This window comes from Ascaphus truei, chromosome 21, assembly GCF_040206685.1.
Source record: "Ascaphus truei isolate aAscTru1 chromosome 21, aAscTru1.hap1, whole genome shotgun sequence".
Lineage (NCBI taxonomy): Eukaryota > Metazoa > Chordata > Amphibia > Anura > Ascaphidae > Ascaphus > Ascaphus truei.
Genome location: NC_134503.1, coordinates 5,315,431 through 5,328,300, shown reverse-complemented (window position 1 = coordinate 5,328,300; position 12,870 = coordinate 5,315,431). Strand labels below are relative to the sequence as shown.

The 12,870-nt window shown below is 43.5% G+C and overlaps 2 protein-coding genes across 7 annotated transcripts in view; one reads left to right on the top strand and one right to left on the bottom strand.

Moving 5' to 3' along the window:
- The window catches only part of USP20 (ubiquitin specific peptidase 20), a 122,515-nt gene that overhangs the window by 20,402 nt on the left and 89,243 nt on the right, over positions 1-12,870 (bottom strand). For 2 of the 6 annotated variants that reach the window (XM_075578642.1, XM_075578647.1), the window contains exon 1: positions 6,175-6,327. The exons of 2 other annotated variants lie outside the window; for them this stretch is intronic. The gene's annotated coding sequence lies outside the window, so the exon portion shown is untranslated. Of the gene's footprint in view, positions 1-2,700; positions 2,846-3,740; positions 4,106-6,174; positions 6,328-12,870 lie in introns of those variants that run through there. 2 more of the 6 variants (XM_075578645.1, XM_075578646.1) reach the window with 2 other exon arrangements.
- Positions 6,343-11,003, top strand: C21H9orf78 (chromosome 21 C9orf78 homolog). Its single transcript, XM_075578684.1, has 9 exons — positions 6,343-6,514; positions 6,937-6,996; positions 7,789-7,840; positions 8,071-8,141; positions 8,245-8,322; positions 8,464-8,658; positions 9,146-9,282; positions 9,786-9,884; positions 10,410-11,003. Exons 1-9 carry the CDS (start codon positions 6,429-6,431, stop codon positions 10,499-10,501), a joined length of 870 nt encoding a protein of 289 aa, XP_075434799.1. The 5' UTR covers positions 6,343-6,428; the 3' UTR covers positions 10,502-11,003.

The following is a 12,870-nucleotide window of genomic DNA, read 5'->3' as shown; positions in this document are numbered from 1 at the left end:
CAGAAGCCGAAGGTAGAACCCACTCGTAACGGCATAAAAAAAAAAAGGAAGAGTTTTATTGTTACAACATTTCGGTCCCCTGCGGTCCTTGTCTACCTTCCTATTTAGGATTATAATATGTGTGTGTGTGTGTGTGTGTGTGTGTGTGTGTGTGTATATATATATACACATATACACATACACACACACATACATACATACATACATATATATATACACATATACACACACAAACACACGCATATAAGTGATGGTATACGAAAATGTAACCGCGATATGATGAAGACAACTATGGAAGAAAACAAAAGCTTAAAGAAGTCACAAGAGAAATAGAATAGTTTAAAAAACACACACAGTGCTTCAGAGTAAGCGGCGAAGTAGCAATAGTTTAGTGGTGAAGCCAAAAAATATATAATAATTAATGCGAGTATGACTTGATTGTAATAGATAAGATACATACATACACCAAAAAGTCTTGTTTGACTAATAATGTCCATGGCTCAAATGTGGGGGTAAATGTACCTGGATGAAGTGGAAATTAAGAGGATAATAGAGCTAATATCTGCCTATGAAAACAGATATGGCTTGTTCTCCTCACCACTCACAGGTATAAACCCCATGAGCAACTGTGGTATAATTGTAAATCCTCACCCCAGGTTAAAAGATAAAAAATTGAAGAACCACTGGGGTAGTACTTACAATTTGTGGATTCTGGCTTCTTATGCATGCTTCTTGCTGAAGAGTATCCAAAAGTGAATCCAGTTGTATGGAAAAAGGCAGAGCACTGCACAAGATTTTTACGAAGATACCAACTAATCGGCTTCCACAGACCCTGGACTTTGCCCAGCCAGGAGTACAAGCGAGGTCTCGCAATGGATACAACACAATGGACCACATTCAAGTTGTTCAAAAATGAATTTCCCGAAGTAATTAATACGATTGACCACTTATTTTAGGATTCCTAGTTTAAGAAAAAGCATTTGATACCGTCTACACCTCAGCCACTTTAAATGCATTTAGAAGACAAAGTGGTGAAGAAGCATACACTGATATTATAAGGGACATTTACGACAATGCCACATTAACCATTAGATTACATGACGACACATGCAAGATAAGGATCAGAAAGGGAGTGCGGCAGGGAGACACCGTGTCACCAGGATCAGCGAGGGAGTGCGGCAGTGAGACACCGTGTCACCAGGATCAGCGAGGGAGTGCGGCAGTGAGACACCGTGTCACCAGGATCAGCAAGGGAGTGCGGCAGAGAGACACCGTGTCACCAGGATCAGCGAGGGAGTGCGGCAGTGAGACACCGTGTCACCAGGATCAGCGAGGGAGTGCGGCAGTGAGACACCGTGTCACCAGGATCAGCGAGGGAGTGCGGCAGTGAGACACCGTGTCACCAGGATCAGCAAGAGAGTGCGGCAGTGAGACACCGTGTCACCAGGATCAGAAAAGGAGTGCGGCAGGGAGACACCGTGTCACCAAAGCTTTTCACAGTTACACGAAGAATTTGTCAAGACATTGAATTGGGAAGAAAATGGAATTAAAATCAATGTTGAATACTTGGCGTCACATACACTTCGCAAATAGCATTGTTATTTGTGCTCCAGCAACAAAAACAGACCACTCACCGAAGCAACTAAAAAAGGTACATCTCCAGGTGAATCTCAGGAAGACCAAAGTGATGTCCAACTAATAAGACAACTCTACGAAGAGCAAATTAAATGGAATGGAAATAGAAGTTGAAAACATTGTCTACCTTGGCCAGTGAGTATCAATGGATGGGAACCTCTCAAACTAAAAATCAATAGCAGAATGGGGATGGGATGGAGCGCATTTGGAAGAAACAAAATTATTTTTCAAGGGAACCTCCAACTTTGCCTCAAGACAAAAGTGTTTGAACAGTATATTCTACCTGTGCTAGCTTATGGATGTGAAACGGACCTCAATGTAAAGATAATTCAGACATCTCACTGAAGTTGACATGTATTCTGGGTATCACCCAAAGAGACAGGAAAAATAATTAATGGGTTTTCGAAAAAAAAAAAGTCTGACTTTACCACAATGGTGAAAAAATTAAAATGGCGGTAGGCCGAACATATCTCAACAAGAAATGGCCATTGTTGGACACAGATGGTACTTGATTGGATTTCAAGGGTTATCAAAATACCAAGACAACAACCAAAAGTACGACGGGATGATGCAATCAGAAAACGTGTTGGAGAGACGTGGAGAAGAGAAGCTGCAATCGCTGTACCTGGAAGATCGACAAGGGCTTAAGTACATATAAAAATCACACACACCATTTATGTTGTGTATATACACAAAAATCTATGTATACACATACAAACCATTTAAATGTACACACACACACACACACACAATATATATCTTCAGTATTAGGTGATACCTTTTTTTATTTGGACTAACACTTTGTCATAGGACAAGCTTTCGGGAGTTCTCTCTTCCTCAGGTCAGCAATACTGATTAACAAAAGAATCTATGGCTAAAACAGGGGTTAGGAAAGCAGAAAAAGAAAAAAAAAACACAGATGTACTGTAGATAAGGTAGGGTGAGAAAGTGGTGTTTTACAAGAGAATCAAAGCACGTAGGGTTAATAATTCAGGTATAACCCTATGACCAGCGCATATATCGAGCATTTGCCAGTGCTACTACTGCAGTGTATTGAAAATATACCGTAATTCTGCTACGGGACATTCAACAGCTGATCGAATCCCACTCCACCGCCTGACGTCACGGAAAAGAGACCACGAGAGGAAAGATCGCGAGATTTGGACTCATAGTCTAACAACTTGCCGGCACACATTGGAGGAGAAAAGGAACACGCCGTGTCTCTGTCTGTCCTTCTGATTGGCCCTGTGGTGGCAAACACCCACATGCTGGTTTTACTCTGCTATACTGTAAGTAGCCTGCGACTGTTGCGCAATACACCTTTTTTATGAGTACTTCACCATATGTGGTCTCTTTCTGTTATTCACAGGATCGCACTTCATTGTGGCAGCATTTTTAGGTACACATACTTTATTGCCATCTTTGCGCACCAAACACACACACACACACACACACACACACACACACACATTAAAAATAAATAGACTTTACCGTTCTGTGGCTAACGAAATGCTTTTATTTGTGCGAGCTTTCGAGACACATTGATCTCTTCTTCCGGCGATGTTACAATGGATAAAGCAAGAAAGGTTTTTACTTAAAAACAGTGCACCCTGGAATGTATCCAACTGAAGCCTATCCCTTCCCCCTATGCGATTTATGACTTAAGGTGTTAAATGGTCCCTGAATGTTAGTGATGTAAGAGTACTTGTGTGTATATATACACATTTATAAAGTACCCTCAGTGTATACAACGCTTTACAAAAAGGTGTGTGTGGGAGTGTATATCAATGGTGTGGGTGGGTGTAGAAATGTAAGAGGGTGTTGCATTACTATTGGTGTGTATATACTATGTGGTCCCTATTGGTATACTGTATAGGGATAGAATTACATTGTACATATGTATATGTAAGTGACAGCTGTGTGTGCATTCATATAGCGCAGTATGTATAGACATGGCCCTTAGCACTCATTGGAAGGAAGTTCTCTTGTGTCAGAGTAGTGACTCATGAAACTGCGGTCTCGGTTTAGGCCACCGCTAAGTGTCCCGAACAGTTGCATAAATTTGTATTCATGCAACCGTCTCTCTTTCAGTGTTCTAAGATTACCTTTGAGTATGGCACCTTCAGATCGTTCATCTTATGGCCAGAGAAATGTTCGCCGACAGGACTGTCTCTTGTTCCGCGTGTGATGCAAATTCATTCTCTTGTTTAGCCCCTGTCCCGTCTCACCTATGTAGTAACAGCCCCGTGGGCATTTCATGTACATGAGGTACACGACATTGCTAGAGGAACAGGTGAACCTTCCTCTGATTTTGTACTCCAGATTCCTGTGTGGTATTTGTATTGTGCCCGCTCTGTGGAGCATTGCGCAGGTTTTGCATCTTGCGTCCTGGCATGGTCTTGTACCGCATTCAGTTGTACTGTTGAATACTTTACTCCTCACCATCATTATCTTGAGATTATGAGGTTGTCTGTATGATAATAAGGGTGTTTCAGGGAAGACCGCCGGAAGAAGAGATCAGTGTATCTCGAAAGCTCGCACAAATAAAAGCATTTTGTTAGCCACAGAACAGTATCATCTATTCGTTTTTGATTATTAAGCTCAGCCAAGCTTATAGTGCCGGGGACGGTGACGTCAGGCTGCGGTCACTGGAATATACAAATTGAGATGACTTCCAGCGATCGCGACCAAGCCACACTTACTATAAGCGCACGCAACGGCGGCAATGAATTTGTTTTGATGTGGCGTCGCTGTCACTATAAGCACAGCCTTAGACGGTACACACACACACACACACACACACACATATACATATATATATATATATATATATCACACATACACACACTGCTTTATAAATCTGAGGTTACAGGAAGAGACGGTAACATCAACGTGTCTTTATGGAAATTACACGTTACATGGGAGCCTGAGCCCACCCCACCGCGGCCGAAGGTTGAGAATTAATGGAAGACATGATAATTTGCCTGGTTTTTGGTAGAATTCTTAAAGGATCACATGCATCACTCACGGACACTGAATGAAAGGGGTGTATATATATATATATATATATATATATATATATATATATATATACACATATGTGTAATTTCCATAAAGACACATTGATGTTACCGTCTCTTCCTGTAACCTCAGATTTATAAAGCAATGAGGCAATCCGGAGTTGGGCTCGCACCTGGCGATGTTCCTTCCCAAATAAACAAATACTTCAAATAAAAGAATGTAAATACACACTCATCGGCCAAGTTAGATCAGTGGCAACATTGTAAACAATAACACACAAAAAAAAAGACTGCTGCTCATTCTTTAAACATAATTACATTGGCAACAGGGTGTGGCGTGAACAAGAAAGTCCCTATAAAATGATCTACTTTGATTTTGTGTGTAGGACAAACTTCAAAATAATCCAAGAGCCTAGGCAGCCAATATTAACCTCTCTGCTGCCAGCAACATAATGCTCCGCAATACGTTGCAGTCCCCTCTGGCAGCAGCGGGGTTAAGTGTCCCTATCAGCTACAAATATGTTTTAATGGCGAGATGTGGAGCCGGTTCAGACACAGGGCACGTGGGATGTGTCTGTTGCGTGAGATTCCCGAAATAAAAATACCACTTATAAGCACATTCACGTCTCGCAGGCCCCACAAACCTATCTTTCCCACTAATTACTCAGCATTCAAGGCTTCCACTGTAATCCCCCACCCACCCCATTTACAAGACAGCTACCAATTCCACAAGCCATGAAAATGCTGAATCACGAGCCGCTGAAGGTCGTGCGTCCCGTCACCCAGAGATCCACACTGATAACACCACAGATTCACCTACGTGACCTGCCCACGCTGCCCTTTGCAGGGAGGTTTCAACATCATTATCTTGTTATTAAATGGCTTCAACTATGTACCCACGGCGTCATCATGCAGGAAACTCAAAGTGGTGTTGATACAGGGATAAGAGCACAAGACATGGGATGTGTGGATCGTTGGGGAAGGGGGTCTGTGCACCAAAGCTGACAGTGTGTGTGTGAGTGAGAGTGTGTGTGTATATATTATACACACACACACACACACACACACAGTAAGGGCTCTTTGTATATGCCTGTTTGGGCCCTTTAGTCTGTAGGTGTGTGCCAGTCTGAGATTATATATATATAAAATCAAAAAATAAATAGATGATACCGTTCTGTGGCTAACGAAATGCTTTTATTTGTGCGAGCTTTCGATATATATATATATATATATATATATATGTGTTAGCTTGACACAACACAAACATTGGAAAGGGCCTACACTGCTGTGTGTGTGTGTGTGTGTGTGTGTGTGTGTGTAATATATATACATACACACAGCAGTGTAGGCCATTTCCAATGTTTGTGTGACACACACACACACACACACACACACACACACACACACACACACACACACACACACACACACACACACACACACACACACACACACACACACACACACACACACACACACACACACACACACACCTCCCCCTCCCCTATATAACACTCACCTTGCCCGGCCTCCCTATGCCATGCTGTGCTGTACACATATAGACACCATGTTGCGCTGTATATGCGGGTCCCCCCCTCTCGGGCTCTGCAGCTGTTGACGGCTGAAGCTCAGCCCCGCCCCGCGCTGCCAAGCTGTGGGCGGAGCCCCCCGGGCTTCAGAAGGACATCGTACGTCATCAAGGCCGCGCCGGAAGTAGTGTGGACGCTGCTGTTTACAGAAGAGGCGAGGGACCGGATCGCGGTGTAACCGAGGATGCCTGCGGGGAAGAACTTTCGGAGGCGCCGGGTCTCGACCCCGGATGAAGAGGAAGAGGACGATGTGGTGACGGAGGAGGTTAGGTGAGTAAACAGATGAGGGGTCCCCAGCTGGGACCATTAATTCGCTGTCGATTCTGCTCCTCTGGTTCTAAAGGGGTGAACAGTACAAGCCCCCCTGGAGCTGAAGGGGTATGCAATGCGTTACACTGCCCCCTCTGGTAGCGAAGGGGTGATATATAGGGGCCCTTGAACATGTTAGTTATGGGTCATAAACACATGTGGTTAATGTTTCATGCCGGTGCTGATGTGCTGTATGTTACACAGCAGACTGCCCTGGTGCTGTATGTTACACTGCAGGCTGCCCTGGTGCTATATGTTACACTGCAGGCTGCCCTGGTGCTATATGTTACACTGCAGGCTGCCCTGGTGCTATATGTTACACTGCAGGCTGCCCTGGTGCTGTAGACATTTTTATGAAAAGTTTTTTTATGTTTTTCCTCCAGACTGAAACTTGAGGAAGCCAAAGAAGTCCAGAGTTTGAGGAGGAGGCCGAACGGTGTGAGGTGAGAGATTGTTGAGTGAACCGTTCCCGGCTGATCTGTGGGTCATATTAAAGCAGCAGTTCAAGTTGATGTTTTAAAAAAAAAAAATCCCTTTTAATATGCGCATCAATACAATCCATACGATGAGTAATTATCTAAATTGCCAATCGATCGGTGAAGATTAGGCCCATGGGTTCACTAAATGGCTGTCAGTGCAGCAGAAGAGGACCAAAGATGCAAAGTTCTGTGGGGAGGAAGATCATGTGACCAAGCAGTCACTAGATACAATTGGTGCACTGCTAGGGAGAGGGCAGGGCTCAAAAAGGGGTGTGTCAGAGCCTGTTTCAGAAGGGGATGTGACTTTGTAAATGGGTTGCTACAGTATAATACATTAAAAAAGTCATTCAAAGTTGTTTTAAAAAAAAATCAATGCTACAAGTATTTTCTCATAGTACAGAACTGATTTATTAAAAAACACATGTAGGATATTGGTTGGTCTGCAGCTTTAAATGATGAGGTGTTTGGTATAACCAAGTCTGACAGATATTGTGTCTCTGTATAACAGAAAATAACCTAATGTAGCTCACACATCTCCATATTGAGAAACGTTTGAGTGCGTGAGTTGGGAGTAATTTTCTAAGCCTCCAGGGGATCAGCCGTGTATTTGGGAGCAACACGTCGTTGGCCCCTCTGGCAGAAAATCGATTTAAATGAGCTGAAGCTCATATAACAAGAAGTTCTCGCCAGGCGTCTAGTGATGATGTGCCATCATTCGTTTTATCTTGTCTATAAGCATATGTGTTTTAATTTCAGTGCTGCAGCTTTGCTGGTGGGAGAAAAATTGGAAGAGGATTCAACACTGGTGGTAGGTTTAGTGTGACTTGTCTGGGGTCTGGAAACCATTGAAGGTCTTCCATCTCTTAAATGTGATTGAGTAGAGAGGGGAAGGGGAGTTCACACTGGGTTGCAGAAGTTTAGTAGTCATAAAGTATAGTTTGAGCATCCCTCTTTATAGGGACGGTTGGGTTGGTCGAGCCGATGCGACCTCAGGTCAGAAGCAAGGAAAGTGTGTGCCTAACAATCTCCTTTTTACAGGATGACCCTTACAATATCAAAAGTGGAGGCATGGTGGATATGAAAAAACTGAAGGACCACGGCAAGGATAGGTAGGAAGAAGCAGCCTGGATGGTCTTGCATGTATCTTCTCCTTTATAGGTGCGTGTGTGTGTAACAAAGCAAACAATTATTTCTGTCCCTTTTTTTTAATAGATTGGGAGAAGAGGAAGATCTGAACTTGGGAACATCTTTTTCGGCAGAAACGAACAGACGGGATGAAGATGCTGACATGTACGTAGGGGAAGGGATGGGAGTGGAGAGAGCTGCCCGGTGTCACAGAGACATGCCGTGCTGCAGATCTCTTTTCAGAGGTTAAGAATGATTCATGTAGGGCTGAGTGAATTTTACTTGTCTCACTTTTCCTATCCTCAGGATGAAGTACATAGAGACAGAGCTGAGGAAGAGGAAAGGGATTGTGGAAAACGAAGAGAAGGTGAAGCCGAAGAGCGCAGAGGACTGTCTGTACGAGCTACCCGACAGCATCAATGTCTCATCCGCCAAGAAGACAGAGGAGATGTTGTCCAACCAGATGCTGAGCGGCATCCCAGAGGTGGACCTGGGGATTGAGTAAGTGTTCTGATTATCAGCTGGTGACCCAGCTCCGAATGTGTTCCATCAACATAGCTGAGCGGCATCTAAACTGATACGTATCTACATGGCCAAAACTATAGTGCGCCTCCTGACGATGAGCAGATAACTGAGCTTATTCTCATACCAATTAACTTGTGTATATATTTGCAGGGAGCAGAGACGGGTGTACAAGGCAGTGTTTGTGGGAAGACTTGCTTAAGGGGGAAAACATGTCCATCTCTTCTGTCCTATTGTTTTATTCAGCGTAGTAATGATGTGTCTGGGTATAGAAAAATGTATTTACCTGTAAACAGATAGTGGAGTGTTTTTTGTACTTTGCAGAAGGAGCGAATCCAGGTTTTATGAATTTTTGTACCCTTATAAGATGAATTAATCATGGCTCATTTGCAGCAGCTCTCAGGACATGTACTGTGCAGGGGTCTGATGTGTTGTGTTACTGAATATATAATATCGTTTGTTTCAGTGCAAAGATAAAGAATATCATTTTCACGGAGGAGGCCAAAGCGCGGCTACTAGCAGAACAGCAGAACAAGAAGAAGGACAAGCAGACTTCCTTCGTACCCACGAATATGGCTGTCAACTATGTGCAGCATAATCGATGTATGATCACGTAACAGTATCGGACATGAGGGTTGTGGGCAGGCATGCACCAGGCAAGAAGACTGAGTTGGGCACTGTGATTGTTTTTGCAACCTGTGCAGGCACCTCTGGGGGTTAAACCCAGCGCTTACATTTCATACAATGTGTGATTTCAGAGCCACTACTGCTTGTAATATCACATGCAGGAATGTATTGTAGGCATTGTTACCATCCTATATCCCCTCATTGGTGCCCCTACATTCAATGAAGTACCCCACGCACCGTGAAAGCCTGCCCCATCTGTTTGATTATCAATGTGATGCATTCACAAAGGATTCTGGGAATGATGAAAGCTTATTGAAGTGGTCACTGTTCTTCACATCGTATGTACATTTGCCTCTGAAATTAAGCATTCAGGCAACTGAGTTCCTTTCTGTCTGCCCGTTTTTGGCTTTGTCAGTTTTCTAGTTATTCCTCACCAAGGGTTTGCTATTTTCTGACCCTCCCCCTCATTTTATTTCCAGTTTACCAGGAGGATCAGCACACCCCTATGAGACGTCACAAGGAGGAACCAAAGGCCCGACCCCTTCGTGTAGGAGACACGGAGAAGCCAGAACCGGAACGTAAGTCCAACACGAGGAGAAGAGCCCAGTGTGTCGCCATTCACAGGCTGCAGGAAGTTCGGGCCTAAAATTAACCCCCTTCCTGCCAGAAGGGTTACAATGGGTTGCTATCCCCTCTGCCAGAACAGGGGTTAACTGTAAACTTGCTGTGTTTCTGGACAAAAGGAATATTATTTCCATCATTGTACCCTTCTCCTGAATTTTTAAGCAATTGTTGAAACTGAAGAGATTTGAAAATAATATATTGTCTCCCATACAATGTATGTATTATAATTGTTGCTTCTGGATCAATATGTAGAATGCACCAAACTGCCGTATTTCATGTAAATATACATAGACCCTCATTAACAATTATCTTTTTTCACACTATTGACTTTTAAATCTCCATTTGAAGGTGAACAGGGCTACCTGACACTGGACCAGGTCTCAGTAAAACCCCTCTTATTTGGTTGGTAATGTTCTGTGTTTTTTGGGAGAGAGAATGAAGGTGTTTCATTTCCTTCTTGCTCATTTCGATCTTTGCAGGGGCTACTCCCAACCGCAAGCGTCCGTCCAACGAGAAGGCCACTGACGATTACCATTATGAGAAGTTCAAAAAGATGAATAGACGTTACTGAGCCCAATGCTAGAGAAGAGTTTAGAGGTTGTGCAGATGAACATTTTCAGCCCTGTTTTGCAGCAGATGGTAACTCTCCCATTCTGTAGGCAAATGCAGCACATCACTGAGCCCAGTATCCAGTGAATCTACTGTACAGAGAACGTCTTTCACTGCTTTACCGATGTACAGAACCCCTTTCTCACAGCTTGCTTAACACTCCAGGACATTGCAAGGGAATGTTATACAATGATTCATGGAGATGCAAATACAGCGTTGGAAAGTCACCGGAAATGTTTCAGGGCTTTAATGCTGGGGCTGGGTTATATTTAAATATTATAAAGGCTGTGTGTAAACCTTCTGTAAAATCATTTTGAGAATTATAGATTAACCCTTTTGCTGCCAGAAGAGCCAGTAATGTATTTTGAAATTCACCAAACTGCTAAATGGGCAGAAATCTTTGTGTGCATGGTATGTACACTTTTACTTATTGTATGTGTTTAATACAATTCTTTTGTGTCAAATTACAGCTTTGTCTGATTTTAGTGCGTGTGCCTCTTTATAAACCTGCCTTAGTGTGGCTTTGATTTGTATTATATTTTGTTTTAAATAAATTACAGCACCCAGAATTGTTCTGAAATAAAAGGATTGATAGAATAAATTCATAAAAGCTGATGCGGAGCAGGAGCAAAATCCATTTTACCCCCTATCCCCCCAATAATTAATTGCTCTTCACCTGAACAGGGGTTAACCCTGCATGTTTGACAGGCTTAAGCACAAGGGATGCGCTCAACAAAAATGGCCACCAGGGTTGAGCTGGAATTGATCTAAGTCCAGAAGTCAAAGCTGGAGGTGTGCTTCTGCTCTTGCCTGGTGTGGGCGGTTAGCCCCATTACCCTACTATTCCGTGTCTGTGTTAATTTGCTACTGCGCCATGTCCTACTTCTGGGAGTGCTGCAGTGAGGAGGAGGAGGGTGTGAACAGCACAGGTACCTGGGGGGATGCAAGGGCACTATGCATAGCATTAATACCTTGATGGTGGAGGGAGATATAGCTATTTCCTGGGGAGGGGTAGAGGACTGTGTATACCATTAGTACCTGAGTGGTGATGGTGGTGTAACTAGTACTAGGGACTCTGCATAAGCATTAGTACCTTAATGCTAGAGGGTATTGTGCAAAGCATTGGTACCTGAGGGGAGGTTAGTATGAAGGACAGTTATTGAGTACGCAGGGAGTGATTTTAATTACCAGGACCTGAGGAAGTGTATAGCATATGGGAAGTCAAAATAAATATCCTTCCTAGACCTTTGTATTATTTCCAGACTCTACCGATCTCTGTCCCATATAAAAGAAATCCAAAACCGATTAAGCAATTTATTTGGAAAAACAAACAACCAAGAATAACCAGGTCAATTATGCTGGAGACTAGGGAGGGAGGTCTCAAATATTCTAAAATATTATATTGCCTCGCATATTAAGTAAATGATTTATTGGCACGCCCCGAGAGGGTCATATGCCTGGGTCGACCTGGAGAGCTCAGTCAAAAAAAAAACAATTGGGCTACCCTCTCTGGTATGGTCGGGTACTGGACCTAGGATGGGGAAACAGACTGAGCCAGCGGTGATCGGGTTTACTCTGAAAATCTGGCAGATGGTCAAAAGAAAATATAAAGTGATGTCCCCTTTGTTTGGTAATCCAGGATTTGTCCCCGGCATGCAAGGACGGGGATATGATAGCTAAAGTCATAGGGGGATTTTAGAGGTGGGAGATCTGTTAGTGAAGGATACACAAATGCTGTTTGAGGAACTGAAGAAAAAGTACAATCTACCACAATCCAAGTTGTTTAAATATATGCAGGTCCGACACTTTGTAAGCAGGGCTTCTAAGGTATAGAATTCCCCTGACCCACACTATTCAAAGATCTATGCAAAACAAGAAAATACCAAAAAAGGGCTAAAATCATCCCTGTACCAAGGTGTAATTCCATAGCCTGGACGAAACATGTTAGAGTGGTTGCCTGATGTTTGCTGCTAGCGATCAATAAAGTTTTTTTAGACATCCATGCGTTGGCTGCTGAAGTTGCTGTGAACCACGGACCATCTTACCCCCTTCTTCCTGTGTCATCATTTCCGGAGGAGCACGCTGACGCCAGCTACACCAGAGGAGGAAGCCGCTGCAGAATTCCCTGCACCAACAGGGACGGCTTTTTCGTGAGTACTCCTAACCTCCACGCGGTATTTCAGGGAGATTATTGAGGCGGTTAGTGCCGGGCTGTGATTTACTTGGGGGCGCCCCTTAGGGAGGTGTCCCCCTGTACCTCTATCCGGCTTACTATTACCCAACTCCCTGTTTTCAATACCGGAGGCTTATTGTTTCATTAATCATTGCTGG